The sequence below is a fragment of the Scophthalmus maximus genome, chromosome 4 (genome assembly GCF_022379125.1).
Source record: "Scophthalmus maximus strain ysfricsl-2021 chromosome 4, ASM2237912v1, whole genome shotgun sequence".
Taxonomy (NCBI): Eukaryota; Metazoa; Chordata; class Actinopteri; order Pleuronectiformes; family Scophthalmidae; genus Scophthalmus; species Scophthalmus maximus.
In genome coordinates, this window is record NC_061518.1 from 10,863,202 (window position 1) to 10,890,617 (window position 27,416).

A 27,416-nucleotide genomic window follows, 5' to 3' on the forward strand; every position below is an offset into this window, starting at 1 on the left:
GGTGTGTTTTTTTTTGTAAAGAACCTGCACTTCCTAGATCTCAGCACTAGGGGGAACTAGAGGCTCAAAGTGAAGGCAGTTGAATCAATTCCATGTATAATGTTGTTATACAGTATGTTCATTACACTAGTGGTGATGATATACTGTTTAATAGTAAGTTTACAAGAAATGTACTTTACAGTTCAGGAAACGAGTTAATACTGTTTAAGTTAAAATACATGCACACAAACAAACTTTTATACAACACACATTTCTCTAGATACGGTTTGTAGTTTGATCCAGTTCAATAAAATCAGCCAGGTTTAGCTCCGTTTTTAATTTTTCTTGCCACAATGACATGATACTACTTTACGAGGCATGCACACAGATAATGTTCATAGGGCTCAAATTCACTACAACGCATTGTAAAACCGTTACTCGGTGGTAAGGCTTTTTTTTTTCCTGTCACAGTGTGCGATTCAAAAAGTTCTCTCTTACCCTCTCGAGACTGAAAAGCCAAACAGACAGGTGGGACAATGTTTACAGTGACTAAACCTGTGTTGTTTTTTTACATGAGCACAATACTAGACAAGTTTCTCTTTATGTACAGACATTCTAATACCGCATATGGCAATGGGACAGCTCACACGACACAGTTACATTCACAATCCACTCAGTATTCTTGAGTTTGTCAGGAACACTCGAGATGAATGTACAGAGAGAGCACACAAAAGAAACTCAATTTTTCATACGTGTGACATGTTGATATCAAAAGCATACTTAATGCATGTGAATAGTTGTTATTCAGTTGCCTGATATTTAAATGTGTGTGAGTGTTTGTACATGACATTTAGAAAAGATATTGTCACGCAGAGGTCGAACTCGTGTATTGCCGTTAAATGAATTAAATCAATGGCGTTTCTCCCATAAACCACTGCTGCAAGCATTGGTTTCATCCACATGTACAATATGTCAACTTTCAGACGCTCACTCCTCCTTTCATGGCAGCGATCACAACATCCGCCATTCAATTGTGTCTTTGCCATCATCAAAGTCAACAGCAAGATTAAGTAAATATTTACAATGCAGCTGTGGCCCTTCCATCCCCACTGCCCTCAGTCACAATATTAGCAAAATATGTATTTTCATGACAAATAAATAAACTGAAGACAATGAAACTATACATGATGTATAGTAGAAGTATCAAATTGCATTACATGATTGAAAAAAAATATATATATGATGCAGTCACTCGATAAAGTCCATCCACACAATCAAACAGAATAGCACAGACAGGACAAATAAATAGAATGAACTATACATACACACACACACACACACACGCTGTCTCTTCAGCTGGAACGATGGAAAGAGCGTTTCATGTCAATAAAATGGCTGTTGCATGTTCAGCACAGACGGAAAGGGAATGATGAATATGAATATGTCATTAGCTCAGAGGGAGAAAAACAAAAAATGAGAGAAAAGAATCGACAGGGAGAAGCCGTCCTGTCGCTGGTCAGTGAGATGTCACCAGTCACAGCCGACAGCCGGTCCCGGGCAACGGTCCCTGGCCATCGTTCATATGTACATCGGTGTCTCCTGGCCTGTCAGGAGTCTGAACATGGCTGCCGGCATGGTCTTCATGTGAATCTTGCAGGGAGAGAAAGAAAAGCACAATCTCAAACCTTTATTCGGTTTTAAACAGTGTCTTTAGAGAGTGTCAACTTTCACAATCCAGAAATAAGGATTTACGTTCTGTGAAATAAAAGATATCTGTTATCTGTTTCCGTGGATTCTGCCCCTTTTAACACTTTCAAAAATAAACATTAAACCCTTTAAATGATCACTTATGTCGTGTCTTAAAACATTCAATATGATTCTATAATAGTCAGATGTATGGAGTTTGTTATTCCCATGGTGTTGTTTTAGATTCTAGTTTTATATCCTATTTAGCAGACCTAAAATGTGAGAAGTTTAAAATCAATGGACACTAAACAAGATGTTTAATGATGTAGCAAACAGGCAAATAGAAAAAGATACAGGTAGAGGGTTGCGGCATACAACTGAGTGATTTTTTTAATTTGGCCATGTTTCAAAATTCCTCCCTACTGTATTTTTTGGGCAGTATGTCGTGTTTCTGTTCTGACAACTCTAGTGATCTAGTATTGTACTTCCACAGAGTAGAGGGAACCAGCCTCAGAGAGACCAGATAAAACAATAAAAGGATCGTGAAAAATAAAATCGAGGCGGCGCAGACTGAGATGACTTTCCTCCCGTAAAGCTGCTGAACTGCATCTTTTCTCAGACTTTCTCAAACTGCCTGGTAAATGCCTACGTTTTTCAAGCTCAACACAGCAGTTTTTTACCGCAGGTTTTCTGTCAAAAATGTTATGTCTACAAGCCCAAGTTGAAACAACCAATCAAGGTTATTTTACTAAACTGAACTTCACGTGTGTAAAATCAGTGGAATGCCCCTTTAACTATATACGCTGCCTGTGTGCACATACTTCTGTTTACTGACATAATGAAAAAGCAGTGAAGGTAAAAAAAAACAGATATTTGCTTTGAATTTGCACGTGAGCATTTGTATGTCTTTGTCTTCTGTGTGTGTGTAAGCATCAGTTGTACCTCGCCGACAGAGTTCGAGAGGGCCTGGACAATCTTCTCATGTGCTGTGGCCACCACACTCTGCCCATTGATCTCAATAATCCTGTGACCCACACGGACGCCACCTCGCTCAGCGATACCTCCTCGCATCAGACTGCATATCTGTCAGAACACACACACGCAAAAGCAAAAGTCTTTAATGTTATCACCATTGTGCAAGAGTGTTCAGATTCAAAATGAAAGCCTTTAAGGCAAGGACAGATAGTTGACATTTAAAAGTTTAATGGAAAACTAAAAGCACATTAGGTCTTTGCCAAAGATTTTTTCTAGCATTGTATTAGTTGTGTAAAGAATATCTAAGTCAAAACAGCTATTTATCACACCACTGACGCTGTGTTTCTTCAGTGCATCCAATACAGAGGAAATAAAATAATGGGCCGAACCAGGGATGTGAAACGTGCACATGCTGCGCGGTATCAATACAAAATACACCACACCGAACAACAAAGTTAACACATGGGGAATAACAGAACAAAGCAGTCAATATCATACATGTTTTGTATTGACAACACTAATATCTAAGTGAACCACCTAGATGCTCGATGGTGGTGAGAAAGAAATGAAATAAATGAGAACTTACGATTCCGTTCTGGACGCTGAAGCCAAGCTGATATTTGAGATCCGGTCTCTTAATGAGGACAGTGGTAACAGGAGGACAGCTGACAATGTTCATTTTCACCTGCACCTGGTTCTTTAAGCCCTTTAACACAGCAGAACATAAAAAGGTTATTCATTAACACACGGATTATGTCCAAGAACAATCTCACAATGTATTCCTGCCTCTAATCATGCAGATCTTCAGAGCCTCTGTACCTTGATGATTCCCTGACAGGTGGCGAGCGGCAGCCCCACGAGGCTGGTGTTGTTGATGGACATGATCTGGTCTCCGATGCTGAGCTTGCCAGAGCGAGCCGCCGGCCCGCCGTTCATCATGTTGGCTAAAATAACCGTGGGCAGAATGGATCCCCAGCCGGACTCTACGATCACCACACCCAGGATCTCCCCTTTCACCTTCTCCAGCTGCAGCTGCAGAGCGTGAGGGAGGATGAGCAAAAAGTTTGAGACGAAACCTATCGGCCTGTTTGCATCAGTGGCTTTTTCCTTTGGTATTTGCTGAGAGGGACCTAGCTCAGCCTCCAACTGCTGAGGAATACGTACAGATCTTGTTTTCTCTTAGAGCAATTGAATTCTCAATTCAAGTTCTACGAATCTGGTTTTAGTTTTTATTTATTTATCATAAAGTTTTTGATTAACAGTAAAATATGCAGCCTTAATTACATTTCTTTGACACAAGGGTTGGATAACGACATCTTGGGAATCATTGCCAATTGTTTTTCTTTAAATATATATAAATGTATATTAGCCAATATATCAGTATCTGAAATTTTTTACTCTAAAATCAGTACTAGCATTGTCCCCCCCCTCCCAAAAAAAATCCATATTGGTCAGGCTGTATAATATACATCAATAAATGATTTATTTATGATTCTTTATTTCAACAGCATTTATTTACACAGGCCCTTACACACCAAACCAATGTGCAATCTCAGTACTGTTTTAACGTACGGCACATTTTCCTACTTGCACACACGTGGAGCCTTGGATAATGAATTTATTCTCAACACAGTTGGTTAGGAAGCGTTATTGCTTCGGGAAAGCCCAGTTTCCCCATTACTACAAATTACTCGTGTGCCTCTAATCCAGCGGCTGTGTGGTGGTGCCCAAACAGCCTCTCTGCACATCGAGCAGAAACTGTTTCACAGTTTCTAATTCTCTCACCACCTCAGTAATGCTTTCAGTGTTAGTTCAAGAAGAAGTTATACAGCAAGAAAGAAAAAAAAAGGAAAAAAAGATGGTGTTGCTCTGAGTAGATTTTACTGTACCATCTGCCCCTTAATCTGACTAATTATGCCTCGCTCAAGGGCCTGCAGCATGACAGACTTGTGCCATAAATGTGTGGTTTCAATGTGTTTGCCTCATTGTTTCCTGCAGAACAACAACAACAAAAGAACAATGCAAAGAAAATACACTGTCTTTTAGCCGCAGGGAATTTATGAGTGCACTGTTCACTTAATATAGACCAACCTCTTTGCAGTTTTCAGAGTTGGAGAAGTGAATGAGGTCGTCATTGTACATCTCCTGCGTGTTGATGATGTCACTGTACTCCTTCTGGCTCAGGTCTTCAGGGTTAATGCCATTGGCCCTCAGAAACTCTTGGTAAGCGACACTGAAAGCCTGGCCGATGGACTGAGCGATAAGTTGGGCCTGAAGACAGAAAGAGCAGGAATCATGACATGATCTGTGATCTGGTTTTGTTAGATCCACAGAGACAAATAAAACAACGATGGACCAATGATGTCACATCTAAGTTACAAAGCGATTCCACCACTAAAGCAGTTTCCCCCCCCCAACCGGTAATACTCGTACTCCAGTGGGTTCTTCTGTATTTAACAGAAAGCACATGGACATAGAGTGGAGTAGCTCAGGAAAATAAACAATAAAATAAACTGCACAGGATGCAAATTCATTTCACCTGCAGCACTGCAACCAAGTAGCACGATGCAAACCTACTGGACTAAATGTAAACATTGACACTTCCAGGTTCGCTGTGTCTTGTATATATGTGTGGCAAAAATGCTGCACACAACATCCTTTTTATATAATCATCATTGTTAAAAAATGTCCAGTTCTGATCTCAAATTAACACTTTTTAAACATGGTGGGTGGTATTGAGTAAGTTAAATTCCCACTATGTGCTACAAAGAAAAGTAAACATTTGGAAAAAGTGAAATTAGTGCAACATGGACGTGTTAAAAATGAAAACCTGACAATTTATCTGTGAAGGTGATTAAGATCAAGTGAGTAAAAATTGTGACTCGTTTTACCTCATTTCCGATTTAATAAAAGTCTTTACTTGCCTATAAATCTGATATGTAATTTGCCGACATCAGTGCCCCGAACTCTCAAACTCAATAGACTGTGAATGAGCTGCGCAGAACAATAAAAAAGTCAAAACACTGCGTGCGGCCAGTGGAGCTACATTAACAGACACAGTTTATAAGTTGATGGATGAGCAGCTCAATGGTTCTATTATAACTCCAACCCGCCTTTTAAAACCTGGCATCAAACTTGGATGAGGAGAGAAAGATTGGAGTCCGGCCTTTATACTGACTGGTACAGACAGAGTCGCTGGACCCTCTGTGCAACATTTATCATTTCACATCCGCAGGTCGCTCGAATTGGCTGTTTAACGTCATACAGATGACCATACCACATTGTTTTACACTTTGAGTAGAAAAAAACAAAAACATTTGTAATAATATGCTGCAAACATCAATAGAATAAATTCAGAATAAATAGGTAAAATGATTTCTCAGAACCGTCAAGGAGGAACAACAATGTGACTTCCTTTCGTAACATCTGCGTTCACCCAGTCACGGGGAGCTAAGATACATCATTTATTTTACTAACACAAACAGACACAGCAGGTTTGCGATCCTGTGAACACGTGGCTCACTTACATCCTCAGACTCAAAGACGTGGCATATCATCTTGTACTGCTTCTTTGCCTCGGGCGCCCCGGGCGTAGTTTCGATACAGTCCTGCGAGGCCGTGCGTGGCATCCGGCGTCTGGCCATCAGAACCACAATGTTCCCGATGTCAGCGATGTAGGATATAGTGCGGAGCGCGTTGTCCATCATCGTCTCCTGTAAGCACATCGATCAGAGTCACACACCTCCGAGTCAAAATCAAATTTCCAAAATCAATCTTGTTGTTTTCATAACACTCACACACAAGTTGATGCAGATTCAGTTTGCAAATCTGAAAGTGAAGCAGTTATCTTGATATAAAGCTGCTCTGCAGAGAGTGAAAATGGAACAACTCTCGTACCTGTTTGCAAGCAACGTAGTAACTGAAACCACTTAACTATAAAAGACAACTGCAACAGGACTATGATAAAGTTATTACATATATATATATTTTATTGTGAAAATATCTGTTTCTTGTTTTAATTGCGGTTCATCTAACGTCCTCTTTCCTGTACAGTATCTGAGAATTTAAAAACAAGGTTTGCAGCACATTTGGTGAGTGAGATTAAAGTGTGTTGATAGAAAACACAGGTTTAATTTCCACTGTATTTAAAACTGCTGCATAATCTGATTACAGGCCAAATAACCCCCAGTAAATTAGATCTTCACTTCAGGTGCATGAATAACTCAGAAGAGGTTTAGATATCAGGGTGTTTGTGTTGATGAACAACAGAGTGATTTAAACATGATGTATATTTTATGAGGCATTGTTTGTGAATACAAATATAATTTAGAGATGTATGCAATTTGAAAGTGAATCTCTGGGTTTCCTGAGAGGAAGTTGTATTTGTTAATAGTTTATGATAATACTCTGAATTTCATTCCAGTTTAGTTCACGGCATTAACTGTTTCTGGTGGTTTTATTACATTAGCCTAATTACTGTTGTTACAGCCCACTGTTGGAGTTGTTCTTATTAAAAATCAATGTCAGGAACACCATGCAAGCTGCATCAAGCTTTTTAATTGCAGAAAGAAGGCGTTATACTCAGAATCTCTCTCTCTATCAGCAGCGCCAGGACCAGTGGCAACCAGATGGAAAGGGGAGGAAGATAGTCACTGCATTGCAGCACGTCGGTTTCTGCCAAGCGGCTGCCCACACGCACACTCACACGTACGCACACACAATCTGACACTCTGCTCAGACAGCCAGACAGCAGCTACGACTGAAATACTGCAAATGAATCATCATCTAGCACATACACATTCAAGTTAGTGAGCACAAAGCTCTATTCATGATCTCCCTTCTGCAAAGCATCTCTGCTTCTATCAAAGACCTGGGGTCCGTCCCATTTCCCCCCACTTGGCCTTACACCTTCCTGAGTAGGGTACAGTAGGGTGTCCCATTTCTTGTGAAGATCAAGCGGTGGGGGTTATCTACCCCTACGAACCACTTCAAACAGCCCTTCAAACATACGGTAGCCAGATTTGTAGCCAGACTTCCGGTGGAGTTGAAGAACGGAGGGGTGGGAAAATGAGACGGACCCTTGTGCTGCTGCTTTACTCTCTTTCCTCTGCTAGAAGAAAAAACTACTACTACAACTTTGTTAACAAGAAAATAGAGAACTACAATGGCACTGGTAGAGCGCATAGCTCCGCCAATGCCGAACATACGTACCAAATTGTAAACACTTAAATATAAATAAAAGTAAACCTGATTTTTAAAATCAAGATCCATGCATTATTCCATGAAATTTTATGGACACATCAAAAAAATTAAAGAAAAGCCCTGCGTTGCAATGTTACAGAAAGGAAAAAAAAATCCTGATTGGATCCACCCCTTCATCTGCACCTGCACCTAAATATAATGGGCTCTTCGAAAGCCCAGGTCCCATCGATGCCACCAAATCTGTTCAGTAGTTGTTGCTTAATTCTTCGGACAACTCAACAAACAAACAAACCCCCAAAAAACATGGATATAAATAGTAACTATAATTAGAGTGATTTTTTTTTTTTTTAATCGGTGCTGGATCAAAAAAATAATCACAGAAAGTTTGAGATAAAATATTTTTTAGGTGTGTGGATCTCCACTTTTCAAGAAAACATGTGTGGTCAGTATTTGGTCATTTTGTACCAATGTTCATCTATGTATAAACACTGAAACGAGGAGGAACAGCTTGCTCAGGGCATGCTCTCTGAGTCACCCTCCATGTGCAGATGTTTGGGCAACATCTTTTGGGCTTTGCCCGGTATATTCTTATCCTCGGCCAAAGGGAATTCTGAGAGCGATGTATTTGAAAGACAAATAATAAAAAAAAAAAATAACATCAGTGGAGGGGTTTCATAAGATGGGGCAGGGGCAAAAGTAATGACGTTCGTGCACTCACTGGTAACTCACCTGTGAGTCTGCGTTGAGGACTTTTATCCTCTGGGTGGAGATGAACAGATCCACCTCAGTGAGGGTTTGAGCATCTCCGTCTGCACTCTGAGGAAACAAACACACGGGGGTTAGTCAGGTAGTCAGTCCTTGATCGCTCAAGATCATTGAACCAAACCTGCCTGTTCGTGGTCAACAGTGATTCACAATTGCCTGAACGGCGGCAGTGTTAAACGTAAGAGAGTCTCAGGTTAAACATCCAATACGCATGCATGTATAGTACTGGTTCCACCGAGGGAGATGCTGGTTAGATGGACAGGTTGTGTAGTCTAAAAGGTGAGTTGGCAAACGGCAGACAAAGAAAGCATTCGGCAGTGGTGTTAGTTCACATTAACTGTCCTGGCATGATGATGGTGAGCTGGCACAGAAACAAGAAACAGCTTAACACTAAAACCCTTCACCAGCTGGCTGTGACACCAGTGAGAGCAGCACAGAACAAGCCTGGTCACTGTGTTGCAGACTAATAAAATCACATTTCATTTCATTTCATTTAATTAAAAAAAATGCCAGATGCATTTAAAATGAGGCAATACTTATTCAGTGTTAATTAAACACATATATAGCTGTAATTAATCATTCAATTCCATGAAAAATTTTGAATTTACTTGTGACTGTGGCGAATAACATTAATCTGTACTTCAATATTTATCCAAAATGAACGGAAACGAAGGAAAGAGATTGAGACAGAAAAAAATGGGATTAGTGATGTTAAAGTTTTTAATCAGCGGTTAGCATATGGGCACAGCTACTGTAGCTAATTTGTGAGCACAGGTTTGTGATGGCAGCCAAATTCACAATTCAAAATCCAACTGGTCTTGTGGGTTTTATGCATAAAGGTCTACGGAGGTTTTTCATTCGAGCAAAAATGATCTTAGTCAGATAATTCCAGAAGGAAGCGATTTAGTGATTCTGAAAGTGGACACTATCTGATATTTACCATTGTTGGATCAAAGTCTAACTGTGATGTCAAGTTATACAAATATATAACAGAAATATACAGTGAAACAAAACAAAGTGCTCCCAACAACAAACCATTTCTTTAAACAATGTGGAATGTTTGTTTGATTTTTTCTTTTCTTTTTATCTCTCTTTGGTTTTTAATAACATTAAGTCCGAAATTCGTTCAGTAAGAGCGGTGGTTGTTCCCAGATGATTCCTCCCTCCAGTACTGGAGGGAAAAGAAGCAAGATATGAATGAGAATTACTGAGGGACTTGTTTTCAGATTTAGCTTCTGTAAACTATGTTCAAAAAAAAAAAAAACTTGCACTGAATCAAAATCTCTCAAATACATAATTTAACTAACTTGAGGGCAAAGTCATGAAAATACAATGTACGGATAAGTACTCCAAAAGAGTGTTAATAGTGTTTTTGCAAACAAACATTAGCGCGGCTGATGACATGTTTTTTTTATTTTCTCTCAGCTAAAATGAAGTTGGTTAGTTATATTCCGTATGTCATCAAAACTTAAAAATAAAAAGCACAGTATTGTAATTTCTGTCATATCCAATTATCTTATTCGTAATGTGAGGAAACCGTGCCTACTGGCTGGTGGACATATTTACTGGCTGAAAAACCGTGAGACCAAAAACACCAAATCCTCTTCCGCTTTTGATTCTTAAACTTTAGTGAAGGAACTTAAGTTAACTTCAGAATTTTATAAATAACAATTTATCAATTAAATCACTTGAAAACCCTGCCCTCAGTTAGAGAGTTAAAAAAAGCTGGAACTTATTATACATCAGACAAATATATTTGAGCTTGGATAAGTGGTTATTGTTTAACAATACCTAAATGTTTTTACATTTATGATCTCATGTTATGGTGTTGACGGCTTACAAGTCCCACAGGTTATTACACAGGTTGATATACCGTAATAATATTAATAGAAACCAGAGATAATATTGACTGGAGATTCTTCTGTTGCCGTGTGGTCACATGAAAAATCATGTCAGTATGTTGTTATTAAATTTGGCTTTTTGGCAGTTCCTCAGTCTTGTGCCTTGTGTCAGTATCAACGCTGATGTTTTTACTGATATTGAGAGATTTTGACTAACATTACTGTAAAATCTTAATATATACGTTTAAACCTTTTAGTGTGACTACACTTTGTGAAATGTTACCACCTTTATACTTGTGAAAGCCTGTCCCTGCCAAAATGCATAGCATGCATGCATTGTTCTGGGGAAAAAACCTAACACAGATTTTAATCAATGTGCAAGACAAAGATGAGAGAGGATGCACAGACACAAGACAGGCACAAATCAAATGATAAAGAAAAGCTGAGAGTGGAGGGGGAGTGGCTTAAGGGCTTTTTTTTATTACTCTGTTTATTACACACCGCCTTTTTCTTGATTTTGGCAGCCTTCTGTACCCTCTGGCAGGCAGGCGGGCAGGCGGGCGTTGGGACGGGAAAGGGTCAGCGGATACAGGAGCACAAAAAACAGGAGGAGGAGGAGGAGAAGGAGGAAATAAAGAAGGTGAATAAAAGAAGGTAAGACAATAAAGCCTCAAACCAAGCGGCAGGTGTGCTATAGAGGGACAGAAAGACAAGAAACGAGAGAGAGAAAGGTGGTGAGTGCACCTGAATATGCGTGTGCGTGTGTGTGTGTGTGTGTGTGTGTGCGTGCGTGTGTGTGTGTTTTGGGAGATAGCGTTTTGCACAGCCGTGTTGGTTATCAGATACAAATCAAAACAGCAATTACCAGAGAGTAATAATTGCTTTTTTTCTCTTTTAAACACAGCAAATCAAAAGCGTGCAGACAGGGATTGACACGGTACCTGCATTCTTGACATCTATATGAAGCTCATTCAGGAAGGTTGAGAGGGTTTTGGGATGTTTTTGTTTATTTCTTCTGATCTGTTAAACATTTCCAGTGTCAGTTTTGTGGTCAGAATATTTACCAAAAAAAAAGGGCAGGTGGCAAAGCTCCCATTGCCAGAGGCATTACATAGAAACGACAGAGCCAATGATTCGGGATGGGTTGTATGTATGGGTCTAGACAGCATTACCAGCAAAGAAAACAATAAACCACACTCACAGAGGCAGGGGAGGAGATAAAGCCCTGAGCAAGGATTTAAAATGTGTGCTTAGGGTTTTGTTGTCTGGACCGCATCAAAGAGAAAAAGATTACACATAAAACAAAATCAAGGTCGAGTCACTAACACAGCTCGGATCAAAATGGAGGCAGATTAACACACTTAATGTGTTTGATTAGTTCATCGGGAATTGGGTTATTGGAGGTTGCCCTGCAGTTGTTGGACTTTGATAAGACATCTTTTGTGTAAGGTTCAAGCAGAGCGGCTGCCCCCTCTGTTCGTCTGCCTTTGACGAGACGGAAAAAGCATGTTGACCCCCACTACGTCTCCGGGCGCGAGGCTGGGTGTTTTCCCGAGCCGCTGTGCAGCGCTACAACAGCTAGAACGCGAGCGTTGGTGGAAATGAAAATGAAAAAGAGCAGAGTAAACAGCCCAAAGGGAGGAGTCTTTTTTTCGGGGTTTCACTTTGTAAAGTTTCTTCCTCCGTGACCGGCTCTCAAGCAAAGACAGGCATCTGAGGCTTTCAGCGGCATCTACTGCTCTGCTGAGCAGCTGAGTGGGGGGGGGGGTTAAACAGCAGGAAAGAGTGAGGGGGGAGTGAAGCTGCATAAATATTACATCAAACAGAGCACCGTGCAAAAAAGATCTGCATAAATAACCTACACAGGCTAGCTACAGTTTATGTGGCATCCTTTTTTTTTTCTTTTTCGCTCAGTTCAGGACTACAGGGTTCAAAGTGCCTTCCTGCCCTTGTACACACAACTTGTCCGGATGCCGGTTGCTTTGGAGCCAATATACACGGATGGCTGATCGACACTGCAGGCATGACGGTAAGTCGGGTTTTTGCGGAGTCGACAGTGTCCATTTAAATGTCAAAAGTTAAATGATGTTTGCTGCGCAGCTATTAATTTGCGCATGACCAGTCGAGGAGATAATGGACGACTTCTTGTCCGCTGGACTTGTTCCACGCAGGAGGCGGCAGTGAAGAGGTGAAAGCTAACTGTTGCCATGGTGTCATCCTGACAAGACTGTGACATGACAGAGAGGGAGGGAGTGAGCGTTTAATCAGCCACAGGTCGGACAGATGTGGACATGGTGACATCCTCTCTGAGCTGTAAAGGGCTTTTAGACTGGAACCAGCCAACCTGACAGAGCCTGTCCATTTGTCTCAGAGCGCCTTCTCATTTCAGGTTGTGACCGTTTCAAGGTGGAGTTAACACCAATTTTCGGGATGAATCTTAAACTAGAAAACTTTTTGTTGGCACATTCATGGTTATGATGCCGACCATGTATTACCATACTGCAGGTCAATATCAAAACACACCAAGGGTTTTTGGTTTGGACTGAAAAGTGTCTGTAGGTCTGTAGGAATAGCGTCAACAAAAAAAAGGTTGGCCATTAATTGCCAATGTTTTGTAGTTGACGCTATTCCTGACCTGTTTTCTTTAATCCAATATTTACTGACTAAAATTCGACAACTTAAACAGCAAAAATGATTCCCTTTCCGCTCATCATCATATTTTTGCTTTTTTCGATTTAACCAATGTTTCATTCAGGTAATGTGCTTGTCAACATGTAACATTTGAAAGAGATTTCTTTCTTTTCAACACCATTACATATCGTATGCTGTGTATTCCTGAAACTAACGAGTCAAAAGTAGTTTTGTTTTTTATATCCGTACCCTATTTCTGCCATTGTATTGACCTGCAAAATTGAATCTCGATCGTATTCCAAGCGATTTTGCATTTTTGAGCCTGCATGTGGAACAATAACCCTCGATCCTAAGTAGAAGTGGAACAAATGACAACAAATCACAGAAGCCTTTAGGGCTTAGTGGTAGGACTATTGAAGTATGGAACAGGCACTTAATCATCTGAGTCTGTCTCTTGATTACAGAATCAAATTAAATGTTCATTTACTAAATGATACATAAACCTTTCAAAATGTGGCTAAAGCAGAAGCCAATGCAACCAAAAACAAATCGCTTCACTGCAAAGAGTGAGAGTTCATTGAAACTGGCTGACTTTTACATAACTCTAATGTTTGCTGACATCATGCAACTGCAACTCGATCATGACATCTGACCTAATAATTCAAACTCGTACCCGTCTCTCTTTCAGCTAAGCTTGTGTTCACATGAGTGGGTTATAAAGGAGACGAGTGACTGGGAAGCAACTGTGCACCAAAACATGTGTGCTGCACTAAAGTCATCACGTCACAAAACAACTTTATCTGATCACACATGATCATCTGGTCTCCGAGGTTCACGGCTGAGAGATGACAACTTTTTGAGAAACGCCAAAAAAGTTGAAATGCCCTCTCCCGAAAGTGGGAAATCTGGAGTTTCTGTGAAGCTGGACACGAGCAGTGTGGACAGCGATGATAAAAATAATCAAGCTCATCAGGAACAATATGAGTCCAGCTCATCCATCCACCTTATTTCTCCGAGAGTGCACTGGGACATCCTCATCACAACAAAATGGAGAACAGCAGGGAGCTTGCGTCAGCGAGGGAAATATAAGGTTCACATGTCAGCGGTCCCATTAACCTGCCGGCTGTGTCAAACACCTGCCATACGGCCTGATCTGCCTCAGGTCTTTAGCTGCCCTAAGGCCACTCACGCCTTGTAAATGACCATAATGCTTTGCTGCAGAACCAAACAGCCCTGATGTTCATGTGAAAAAGATGTGCGGCAATTAAGCACAAATGATAAAACATTAAAGCAACATGCTGAAACAGTGGGGGGGGGGGGGGGGGGGGGGTTTCACTTGTGCGCTTGAGTTTGTAAAAATGAATCCATTTCCACAGTATGTCTGAAATATGAAAAGTTGCATCCAGATACTGTATGACAAATAGGGTTAAATATGCAGTATTAGCCATGTAAAGCTGCTGGACAAATGCAGCTTAAACAACAACAAGGCAACTGACACCACAGGGGAGAGCTACTATAAGGCAACTGACACCTTTTTAAAAAGCTCATTCAGAGTGAGGCAGCAATATTCCATACTCCATGTGCAATTATCGTAACCACTGTAAGTATATAGTGTTTACATTTTATATTTTGTACATATGTTATTGCTTTTATATTTTTTCTATCCACCTTGCTGCTGTAACACACAAATCAACTTAAAAACACCTCCAGACCAGCTCCAAAATTGGCCAGTGGCCAAATGTACGAGCCATTGAAATAGGCCAACTTCACTAAACTTCCATCACTACAACACATATTGTTAATTGACAACGTTAATTATTAATCAATAATTCTATGATTGACCCCAGTTGTCCACCATCACCTTAGCTGGATGCAGGAGATGTGATGATGTCATTATTGGCACAGCACACTGTGAAGCTAAACCAGGCAGCAGGCTCTTAAATAGCCATTGTAGGATCCTGTGGTACTCAGGAAACATGATAGGATTTTAGTTTCTGCCATAAAAAAAGTTCAATCTCTGGTTCTAGTACTTTGCGATGACTCAGGAACTACGGGGCTGGACTGTGTCACTGTGTTACTGATTGGTCAAACCAAACAACAAGGCTGCGACGACTTGTGTAGCCTTTTTAATTGTGCAGTCAGACAGCAGTAGTTATTAGTAATCAATAATCGACATGAGGCTAAGAGAAACTCTCTCTCATCTGTGTTTATTGATAGTAATATCTAAGTTACAGTGTCCGCTGGACTTCCCAACTTGCTCAAACGTAAGGCGTGTAAATGTAAATTACAAACAACAACAGGGTGACTCTGTCATTGTTGTCTAAATCAAAGCCATTGCTTTTTTCAGTCAATTATCTGAATAATTTCCCAAATGTTCACAGCTGCTCAGACTTAATCAGGACTGCGCAATGGGACTATTAAATAGTTTCAGCAATTAAGGGACCAAAGGAAAAACATTTGGAAACTAAAAGCCCCTCCAGCAAATTCCTATTTGCATTTCCACCTGGTCTGAAGAACTGTGTAAGATTAGGAAAATTAAACAAATGACAAATTAGAAAACTGCTGCGTTGTTTGAAGAACAGTGATCCTGTTGTGCTTTGATGTATTAGTTTGATGTAATAAATTATTAAAAAGCAGAGTGAAAACTAAACAAGCCCGTCTCCACACGGACAATTCTACTGACTGTTTTATGGTTATTTTCTTTCTGCTGCAGAGCAAAGTTTAGTTTTTCTAGTACAAGCTCTTTGTTCTTTCACCACTGCTCTGTCTCTCACATGAACTCGCTTCCAGGCTTTCTCTTTTGTTCAATAAATCATTCTTGTTTTTTGTAACTGTTCCAAAAGCCAACAACATAACTTTGGTTTTAATGTGAATAAACAACACAAAGTGCACGCCTGTCATCCATCACTTCCTTATTTTGTGAATGAAGCTTTACACAAGAAGAAGCAGCTGCAGTAGCTGCATTTTACCGACAGCACCTAAAGTATTACTCCAGGACCAGACACCATTATACAGGGACTAAATTTAGCCTCTGGTTTCTTTAGTCAAAATGCAGGGAAGCTCCTTGATAAGTTTTTGGTCCCCTGGGAAAAACTATGCAGTAGAAATTCCCTCTAAGCCTCTGAGGTTAGTTTCCTGGGCTTTTTGTCAAAAAGGGACCAAAGGGATAGATACAAAAACAACGGCATAACTGAAATAAACATGATTAAGGAAAGATGCTGTACAGCTGTTTTCAGAGTTCTGAAAGGAAGAGTTCTGCCTTTCACAGATGACGACCAAAGCAAGAGATTGTCCGAGTCAGACGTTTTTACACCAACAAGAACATTTTACGGAATATTCTGTGGCGTCCGGTAGAGCAGCAGGAGGCCGACACTACGGAAAGCAGTGTTTTTGTTTGCAGTCATCAACACTGCCACTCGCTCTCTCTGAATTTTCCAGAGATTTTCCTGCTGTATTCTCACATGGGCTCACTCTGACATTTCCCGGGAATTTAATGAAATGGCTGGCGGGAAAAGTTCCAGAAAATATCCGGAGAAACATTTGAGGACATACTCGTCCTCACACACAGCCCCACCGTAAAAAATCTCAGGAAAATGTCCGGACTTCAGGAAGCAAGTCTGAAAGCAGTTTTACGTTTCTTGGCATGATTCCGACCAGTTAGCACGTTCGAGTCAGTGTGGCTGGATGTGAGTGTTTTTATTTTTATTTTTCAGTACCTTGACCCTGCTGACAGCCTCCTGCGCCTGCATCATGCGTATGTTCTTGGACGGGTTCCTCTCAGACAGCAGCTGAGTGGACCCCAGGTAGTTAGCAGCAAAGATAATTCCATCAATCAGGTCTTCTGGCTCGCACGGTCCTGGTACTGGGCCAGAGGGAGGCAGAGAGGATGGTGATTAGCGGGGAGACATGGTGGAAGGAGACGGTGTTGTAATCACTACAGTCAAAGTGCTGTGTGGAGGAAGAGAGCCAAAAACTCTTGCTCTGGAGATGGAGAGATGTTGATAACAGGCTGGTTGGAACTGAGCAGGGAGATGGCCACTGGCTGTGAGCTAATGGAGGTGCAGTGCTGCCGGGAGGCTGGGCTGAGATTAATCTGCGTCTGTGATATGAAGATGTGGACTCTCAGGGAGCAGACAGGCAACTCAGCCCCTCACACATGATTAGACCCAATATCTGCCCAGAGGCAGAGAGAGAGCGAGCGCTGGCAGAATTATATCAAGCCTGTGCTGTGACAGACTGAAGGCAAACCAATACTTGGTACTGTTCCATCCATGCAATTACAATATTTTGATTTCATCACCAAGAAGGTGTGCAGAGAGATTAACTCACCATCGACAAAGCTGGGGAACGACGCAACCTTCTTTGTTGGCTGTAAAACAAAAACAGAATAGGACAGATAAATTGTTGTGAAGAGGTTTACAGTAAATTTAATATGACCCTTGAGTCTCAAATGAACCAATCAAACCCCTTAATGCTTCACTTTGTGAAATGTTGTAAGGCACGGAGCTGCTGCTTTTCTTCATGTACAACACTGTATTTAAAAAGCATATGTCAGATTATGGAATCATGCAGCAATTCCCGCTCTATTCATTTTTAAGAGGCGACCTACATCAAGCCTTGACTAACGCATCTGTCAGAACGTGGGATGAGGCGAGACTCTGCGAGGTAAAGAAACGTCCCATCCTGTGAAACCATTTCTCTCTTTTTTTAAGACAGTCTGAGAAAGGACAGGTTACATTTGTATTGTGCTTTACTTCCGTGATTGCAAAACAGTGAATGCTATCCGTCTGTGACCTTGCCAAGAGCAAATTCTTATTGTACATGACATGAGGCCATCCTGCTATTTTTGGCTGGTAGCTGGTTTTCCAGCAACTATCATGACAACAAATCCTGCGTGAACAGTGTGTGTGAGGGTCAATCTGCTACTACAATAACTGTTGTTTTTATGACTTCATCTCTCCATCATTGGCATCAATATGTCTTTCAGTAGCAGATTTAACATGGTTCTACTTGACTGCAGAGATGCAAAACGACCCCACCTCACCTGGATTAAAAGATTGATGACGCAACACATTTACAAAGTTTTGTCATGTACTGTATTGGCCAAAAGGCCAGCTGAACTGTGGAGAAAGCTATCCCTGAAGAGCAATTCCCTTTGGTGCTTTGACTTAGAATAGGCATCATAAATATTCAGGCATTTCTACTCTTTTTCAGCGTAGCCCTGCCCTGAATTCGTACAGCATTTACACCTCAGTACGTCTACTGCTACAGGAGATGGGTACATGCACATTGCTCAAGGGCACTGAAAAAGTGGGAGGGAGGGCAAGTGCAAATCATCACTCATCCACTTCACACATCGGCATGACTGAAGGGGGTGGAAGACGGGATTCAAAAGAGGGAGGAGAAAGCTACAGACAAGAGACGGAGCGAGCTGTGAATCGTAAAGAGTTTCATGAGATCCAAACACTGGAATCAACTGCATGCTGCTCGCTACACGTTCATAAGAGCTTACACCACCCAAGGACAAAGTAATGTGGGCGGAGCCTGAACAGGAAGCATCCTCAGCAGACGCCTCGGTGAAAAATGGCTCTCATAAAACCGTAAACAGACACGCTACTAAATTACCAGGAACGCTATCAGGCTGTGGGCAGAGGACATGAGCTGATGTTGTAATTACACAATTACTCATGTACGCAGACAGTCACACGCACATGTACGAAAACAGGCACGCACACGTAAACAACGCCACCCTCTCAACTGTAAGTGTTAACGACCTCACAACAGACCTAAAGGGTGATGAAGGAAAACGCTGCGACGTCTTACCTCTGGCACATTGTTGTTCTCCAGGGGAACGTTGAGGTCGGAGCGCTGCTGTTTTCTGGGCTGCTCTGCACCGTTGCTCACCTGGCAGGTCACCACAGAGGAACAGTCGTAAGTGAGTAGGAAGTAGAAGAGGATAAAAACTAAATAACACACTGCACAACATTCCCTCTCTGTTTCTGTTGCCGGTTGGAATGTTGCTGCAGGGGTTTCAGTTTGGAGGAAAGGTCAGGTCTCACGTGTGGATGAAAATCCTCTGGGCTAATGTAAAACAAATACCTCTCTCTGCTTTTGCTCTGAAGTGGGTATATCTATTTTAAGTGTTTACCTAAAATCACCAATCTTTTGAGGAAAACAAGCAGTCCCGGTTTAAAACGCCATCACACGGTTTGTCTTTCACTTGTCCTCCAGCCAGCTCTTCCTTTTGTCTCACCTCTCATCACATATATTAACACATACAGTATGTCCAGCATATAATCACACAGAGGGAGGATTACATTTATTCCCCTGGATATCCGCTTTGCAGTCCGCTACTGCTCATTAACATTCAATTGTTTAACTGTCTGAAATGAAATCCTCCTGCCAATGAAATCCTCCTGCTCCCCGAAGTGGCAGAGATAGAGTGAAATTCAGAGGCGCAAGAAGCACTGTTGTGCATCTGCAAATGAAATTAATTACTAGTACAAACATGACATCAGTGGACATCCTTTACAAAAAAGAGATCGAAACATACAGTCCATATCAGTATTCATTGTGTTGCCCGACTCAGTTGTGGAAACAACCATTAAATTAATGAGTTTTGTGTTGTTGTTGTTGTTGTTGTTGTTGGATGGGATGGAATACAATGTTCTACAAAACTATCTTCATTTGAAGAATATCTAGTGAATCCACAGTTAAACCTTATACATGCCTCAATCTGTAATAACGAATGTTAAAGCGGCTAGATGTAGAACTTCATCATAAATAAATAAATCTGCACAACATGGTTTTGAATCGATCAACATAATGACAGCAACATCCACAAGGTCAGTACTGAAAGGACCGTCAGCCTCTACCGACGTGCACGTGTACACAACAGAACAAATCTAGCAGAATGTTTCATAACTGAGGCTATGCTATTGCACACAAGATAGATAGAAAGATAGAAAGATAGATAGGTAGATAGATATATAGATAGATAGATGTGTAATACTTTGCTTTACTCAAATGTGTCTCACCAACAGACTGTGAACCTTGATGACTTGCATCTGTTTCATAACTCTTCTATTAAAATAATCTTTTATCCCCACAAAGCAAAGCTGTTTTTTTATTTTTTTTATTCATTGTTGTCCTGGTTCATCCAAGGGTCTTGTTGAAGTGGTGCACAGAGAAAATTCCATTGACAGCAGAGGACATAAACCCAAGAATCATCTTAGTGAATCTAGGAGTCGTATGAATCTGCAGTGTACAGTGCTTCTTTCATTTTAATCTAGTTACACAGTGTGACCCAGTTCTATGTTACAAATGAGGCGCACACAGCAAATGTGTAAGCACATGTGCACAATGTGGAGCAGGTGTGTATCACCAGGAAGCCCGCAGGAGACCATCCCTGTTCTCCTTTTACCATCCGACTTTTAGGAGATGGGGCGAGCGCGGCATGTGTTTGAGACTATGTAAGTGTCTGTGTGTGTGTGTGTGTGTGTGTGTGTGTGTGTGTTTCGTGACTACACTGCCTTCATGAGAGATGAGGAGCAGGACATCTCAAGGTAACTTGGGGGAGGGGTGAGGCTCCAGCTATTGTCTGGATGGCGATGAGTAACATGTCACCTGTAACTTATCTGCAGCTCCTCTGCTACACGGCATTACATTTTATCAGTACATATCGTCTCTGGATCGTGATGGAGGCTTCGACAGAAACAAGGCACAAGACAAACCTTTTCCACTGTCGCAGTCACTACATATCAAAGTAAATAAAGCCACAATGTAGCTTGATAATGAACAACACTTTAATTTAGTTCTGTGGTGATGCTCTTAACAGGTCCTATCAGATAGATGTAGGTCCGACATCATCAGTATAATTCTGTCTATGTGTGTGAATACGGACAGCTCACCTGCTCCTGTGACCATCTCTGCCTGTCTTCAGGGGAGCATGGATGCGCCTTGATTGCCCTCTGGAGCTCAGGGTTGTTGTGGTGCATGGAGGGGAGATTCAGAGACTTTGGTCTGCTGTCGTGTCGGTGGTGAGCTGGTGGGTAGGGGGCTGGGTCAGGCTTGGCGTGAGGGTAGTCACTTGGCGCAGGGTCCAGCGCCAGCTCCTCCGGGCTTTGGTCTGTACCACTGCTCAGACTCCCCATGCTCATACTCATCTTGATCTCGGCAACAATTTGGTCAATGTCCTCCTCCGCCTCCTCCCCCGTCTCCCCCTCTACCACCACCACTTTACGGCTACGGTATGGAGAGACGTGCACTGAGTTCCCATTGTCCTCGGGGGCATAGTAGTCTCCAGTGTAGGCCCTTCCGTGTCTCTCCTCCTCTTCACCTTCCTCCTCTTCTTCCTCATTGGGACAGTACTCCTCGCTCTCTGCCTCCTCCTCTTCACCTCGGTTGTGCGGCGTGTCTTGCAGGCAGGGTTTGTGGTGGTGATGATGGTCCAGGATGGGTTCTGGTCTTCCGTTGTATATCTGCTCGTCCGGATCTTGCTCCACCACTTCACAGCGAACCTCCCCCTCTCCCTCCTCCCACTCCTCCACCCTGTGGCTCTCTCGCCCTGCCCACTGCTCTTGCCTGACCTGGCCCTCCCCTCTCCACTCCTGCCTGGCACTCTCGTCGCCCTCTCTCCACTCTTCCCTCACCTCTTCTTCATCCTCTCTCCACTCTTCCCTCACCCCTTCTTCATCTTCTCTCCACTCTTCCCTCACCCCTTCTTCATCTTCTCTCCACTCTTCCCTCACCCCTTCTTCATCTTCTCTCCACTCTTCCCTCATCTCTTCTTCATCCTCTCTCCACTCTTCCCTAACTGCTCCCTCTCCCTCCTCATTTTCCACCCATTTTTCCTGTCTTACCTCTCCCTCACCCTCTCCCTCCTCAGTCCAACCTTCCACAGCCTCCTGGCATTCATCAGTGTGGGGTTCTGGTTGCACGCTGCCGGCACAGTCCCCCTGACTGGGACTCTGGCTGTGGTTGCAGTCTCCCTGGCTGCTGCAGTCCATACCCTCCAGGTAGCTGTCGTCCTCTGGGCAGTAGCGGATGTAGTAGGTCACACCCTCGTCCTCCTCTGCCAGTCCTGGGCCATTTATAATCACAAACAGATTTTTTTTTTTTTAATATATAGGGCTTGTTTATCAAGATGAAAAACTATCACTGAATCACTTCAAATATGAATCAAAAAAAGATCCTTTAGATCTGTCAGTCCACTTTGCTTTGGTCCAGACTGAAACATCTCAACAACTCTTGAATGGATCGCCCTTAAATTCAACGATGCTCATGGTTCATCGACTTTTGTAAATTGTCCTCTAGTGCCACCATGAGCCATTATTGTTTTTTTATTTAATATCTCTATTGGATGGATTGCCATGAAATAGTATATGCATAAAAATGTAATATATTGCCATGAAATACAGACATTCATGTCCCCCTCCGGATGAATTATAATCTATTTGATGATTAGTATTATTAACTCCGCTAAGGAGATTATGTGATTGATTTAGTTTGTCTGTTTGTTCACAGGATTACTCAAAAAGTTATGGACAGATTTGCATGAAAATGTAAGATTAAAAGACAGTTCTCTGGTAGCAGGTGTTTTCCATGAGCACCAGCAGAGCACCACTGTCATTGTGGGCATGTTAGCATGCTGATGTTCTTAAAACACCACGAGCTGCTCGCATGGCAGACTCCTGAATAACCTCTTCATCTTCTTTCTGTGATGGTGCAGTCTCTGTTTGGCTATTTCTTTAGAGTTTTCACTTATTTTTTCTGCGTTCCTGTATTTGCTTTTCACATTTTCTTTTAGTTGAGTGTTTGCTCAACAGAGACAGATGACTACAATAAAATCTGTGCTGCAACATAAGGATAATCTTTTTGTCAACCTCAACATTGTGCATAACAAAAGTTGTTGGGAATTTAGATGAATCAATGTTTCTGTAAATGTTAATTTTCAAGAGCCATTTGAGAGCCATTTGGGAGATAAAATCAAAATAACAAGACAAACACAACAAAAACACCATTAAAGAATCACAAAACAAATGTAAGGAGAATTTAAGGAAACATTCTTCCATGATGAACAACAATGATTGTTGACGTCACACTCACCATCATCATAGTCTTCCTCGTCATCTGAGGTGTTGTTGATATAGTCAGAGCTGGAGTCATCATCCAGGCTGTCAGCTCCGCCACGGAAGTCCACCTGGCCATGCACAACTTGTTCTTGTTCAAGTTCATGCTGATGTTCCGGCACAGGGGGTGTTGCTGGCCGCTGATCATCCCGTTCGGGGTCTGCTTGGTTGCTGTACAGCTTCACTTCGACCTCTGTGTCTACATCCACGTCTGAACGACTGCGACCCCCTTCTTGAGACTTGGTAGGAGGATATTGTGCCTTACAGGAACGGGGCAGGGGTTTCGGATCATGTGACACTTTTGGGTAGCGAACTGGGCGTTGACGAGGAGGGAGGGGCTTCAGATCACATGGCTCTGTAGGATGAGCGGCGGGACAGGAGACAGGGCCTGGAGCAGCTATGCTGTTTCCTTCACATGTCCCAGGCCTCTTCCTGTGAGCCATAGTTGGCGGCTTACAGGCCATGCATTTTCATTGGTTTGATCCTGGGAAATAGATAGAGACACAGGGCACAGCTTAAGAGCTTCATCAAATACAACTGCTAATCCAAACATGCAAATGCATACACAAGTGAGAAACATATATATAAAATATAATGCTTAGTCAGTAAGTAGTCAGTAAATTCAGTAAGCTTTCAAGCTTTTAAGTACTAAAAATATAACTGTGAGTTTTTGAGCTGGACAAGCAAATGCATACCCTAACCCCTCATCGAAATGGCAAATTTAGTGCAGTACAGTGCACCCTTACAAACACTGTCCTCCGTTCATCCCTCAGTTTTTTCCTACAATCTGCAAACAACTGCAACATATTTTCGGCCTGAAGAAACAAGCTATTACCGTAATTCGACATGACAGTCACTGGTTTACTTTATCTGTAGTCAGAGAGGTGCTTTTGTGCCTCCTTAGCACAACTTTGGCTTCAAATAGAGCAGAGTCTTTCTTCACACAAACCCAAAGGGACACCGCAACACAAAGGATCGATAGTTAAACCAAGGTCATCTCCTCAAAGGTGCTGCACATCTGCACTGATACCAATGGGCTTGCAGACGATCAGTTCAATCACGACTTTTATTGATTCTTCAGTAGCTCTGTAAGTGAGAATGGTCGACCTGGGAGACATGAAGGCTACTCCTACATGAGAGCGGGTTGAGTAGAGCAGGAGAGAAGACAAAGAAATGTCTCTGTTGTTAGCAAGTACAAACCATGCATGATGAAACTCAAGAGAATCATTTTCAACATAATTAGCTGTGAAATTGTAATAACTAAACTGTTATAATGGTATAAACTGCATTTATATGTTTTCTAGTCTTATTGACCACTCAAAGCCCCTAACAGCAAAGTTGACATTCTCTCTCACACACACACACACACACACACACACACACACACACACACACACACACACACACACACACACACACACACACACACACACACACACACACACACACACACACACACACACACACACACACACACACACACACACACACACACACACACACACACACACACACACACAGACACAGACACTTGCTGCTGGCAGTCGTCAGGGGAAATTTGGGGTTGAGTCTTGCCCAAAGACAACTCAGCATGTGAATTTGATGAGCCGGGCAACAAACCACCGACCATCCGACAACTGTCTTTCAGTTGGTTGGAAGTTGTGTTCTTATAGAATGCAGGTAGTTTAAGGTGTCAATCAAAAAAAAGTTTGGGGGAAAGGTGCCACTTTCTACCAGAAAGGCTTTATACTGGTTGTGGACAAAATCAAAATGACAGTTTTTTAAAGAGATGAAGGTTTTCTAGCACTGGTATTATTTATATTCAGAGCAACCAAAAGTATCTACCTGTGCCAAGTGAGAACAAATGTATTAACGTTACCTCTCCCAGTACAAAAAGGTACCAAAACAAGATAAATGTTTCCTATAAATCTTGAACAAACAAACCGACATCAACACACACATACAAACAGATTACAGGAGCACAATTCTAATATTAAACATTTTAAATCCAGAGTATGTGCTCTGTATATTTCTTTCTGTCAACTGCACCCTTGGTGCCCCCACCCCCCCCACCCCCACATGCACTCTGTTGTGCCATCCAGTTGCCATGAACAACTGCCCTCAGAGATATCTTGTTGCTGCTTTCCCCCAATTTCACTCCATAATTACATTTTCCATCACCAGTGATTACAGTGTTTGATTAGCTCTGCATAACCTGGCACAAACACATTGTCAATAAATATACTATGGTAACTGGTTCTAGACAACAATTCTTTATAATAATAATAATCAATCAATAATACAATATTAGTATTGAGTTGTTACACTGGATGAAATATAGCAAAATGTATATCAGGACTGTTTCTTACCTCAGGTCCTTAGCTGGGATGCAGTATACAATAGCACTGGGATCTGCAGTAACAACGGCCCCATCCTCCCTCCTTCCCTCCATCTCATTGCTCCTCCCTTCCCCCACCAGCTGCTACACAGCATGTGCCTCCCTGACTCCACCCTACTCCTTCCTCCACATTATATCCGGGCATCCTCCAGTAGAGACCCGGCCCCGCCTCGGCCAATTCCCTCGAGCTGAGGGCAAGGATTGGTAACTATGGGTAACTGCATCCCCTGGGAACCGATACCCTTTGACCTTCTCTTTGCTGGCTCCTGGTGCTTTTTTTGCACCGACTGTTGCTGCATTTGTATTTTGCATCATGTTTTTTGTTTTTTTGCCACTACAACTACCAACTAAATTTTGAAATGTTTTGAAAGCCCCTAGCCAGGTGGCTTTTCCCAAATCTGCTTTGTCTGGCACATGTTCCTAATTCGACTGCGTTTATTGAATTTGCATGTATTTGAACATGAATGGTAATACCACCATAACAAGATACAGAGCCCCATCTGCTCGGGACCATTAGAACTAATTTTGAATGTTTCATGACATTCAACATGTGCAGCTATGCTTATACACAGAAGATGCCTGCACCTTCATCATTTTTTTTCATTTTGTTTATCTATTTGCCAACTAACCAACCAAACCATAACCCTCAATATCACTGTATGAGCACAATTATCCTATTCAAAATACAAACACATTTCTCAGGGAAATATTGGTATTCCTTTTTGCATTTTAGCTAACAAAGAAACTATAGAAAGAATATACAAACACTGCAATCCTTACACACTAGTTATGACTTTGCATACAAGCTGCACCGTATTTGTCATTACAGGCAGAATTCTAATTATTATTATAGCCCACTGCTAAATACATTATCCTTAGTTTAGTTGAAAATCCCAGGAGCCAGCAGCTGACAAGAGGGCCATGAGTGACCACACAGGTGGCTCCAGTCAGCTGAAGACAGCGGCTGTCGATGTTGATCTGCCATAGAAGGAAATGCTAGAGGGGGGGCCCACCTCACAGAATCAGGTCAGGTCTGCTTCTTCGGAAAAGTTTGTATATTTTCTGCTTCGTTTCCTATTCCTCTTTGACCAAGGTGGGACCAGACTTTACAACTGCAGTGATTTTATCTGACATATTCTCAATTTGCTCCGAGATTAATTTGCAATCACAGTGACACTAATGATTAGCCTGTTTGTTTTGTTAATCCCACTGTAAGGTCATTTTGTTATTTTGTTCATCCCCCTGTCTCGTAACTTCCTCTTATGTAGGTGCAAAATGTGAACATCTGCTGTTAGGTGGCCATTAGATGTGGTCTGTAGCTTGTGTAACATGAAGCAGGAAACATTATTACTTACTGCTTGAAGCAACATTAGGTGATGTGAAGTAATGTTGTTGAAATTGGCTTTCATAATGCTGTTTGTCTTTTTGCATCCGTCCACGTCTCTGACAAATTCAAGGCATTTCCCAGAACATTTCTGACATAAACTGCAGACAAAATTGTAGGTGGTCTTTTTTTATCTTATGGATTTTACCTCACTTAATTATGGATGTTTATCCTAAGGGTTGTTTTATAGTGCTATTGATGAGAGGTATAAAATAGGTTCTCCTTGCTTCTACAGCTAAAATATTCTTTTGGCCAGTGGATTTTATATCTGGCAGAAACTCAGAGGGAGGATACTGCAGTTACCTGATCAGCATCTTAAACTGGAGGTCAAGAGGACAGCTTTTCTTCCATAACTCTAATATGTCAGTATTGTTGAGATACACACTCTGGCCCTGTTTTTCCTCACATTTCCTGACCTGACTGTC

At 41.8% G+C, this 27,416-nt stretch overlaps 1 protein-coding gene across 9 annotated transcripts in view; it reads right to left on the reverse strand.

Annotated features, from left to right (window-relative positions):
- Window positions 1-133: 133 nt before the first annotated feature.
- The window catches only part of apba2b (amyloid beta (A4) precursor protein-binding, family A, member 2b), a 54,143-nt gene continuing 26,860 nt past the window's right edge, over window positions 134-27,416 (reverse strand). For 6 of the 9 annotated variants that reach the window (XM_047331425.1, XM_047331427.1, XM_047331426.1 and 3 more), the window contains 13 exons: window positions 23,187-23,693; window positions 20,990-22,161; window positions 18,903-18,983; window positions 17,409-17,448; window positions 16,796-16,941; window positions 10,950-10,985; window positions 8,572-8,658; window positions 6,168-6,353; window positions 4,732-4,911; window positions 3,460-3,672; window positions 3,227-3,346; window positions 2,608-2,748; window positions 134-1,629 (listed from right to left, as the gene is read on the reverse strand). In XM_047331425.1, the coding sequence (XP_047187381.1) occupies window positions 1,558-1,629; window positions 2,608-2,748; window positions 3,227-3,346; window positions 3,460-3,672; window positions 4,732-4,911; window positions 6,168-6,353; window positions 8,572-8,658; window positions 10,950-10,985; window positions 16,796-16,941; window positions 17,409-17,448; window positions 18,903-18,983; window positions 20,990-22,161; window positions 23,187-23,673 (2,961 nt within the window). In that variant the 5' untranslated portion in view covers window positions 23,674-23,693 and the 3' untranslated portion in view covers window positions 134-1,557. Of the gene's footprint in view, window positions 1,630-2,607; window positions 2,749-3,226; window positions 3,347-3,459; window positions 3,673-4,731; window positions 4,912-6,167; window positions 6,354-8,571; window positions 8,659-10,949; window positions 10,986-16,795; window positions 16,942-17,408; window positions 17,449-18,902; window positions 18,984-20,989; window positions 22,162-23,186; window positions 23,694-25,578; window positions 25,694-27,416 lie in introns of those variants that run through there. The other 3 variants (XM_047331428.1, XM_035627682.2, XM_035627683.2) reach the window with 3 other exon arrangements.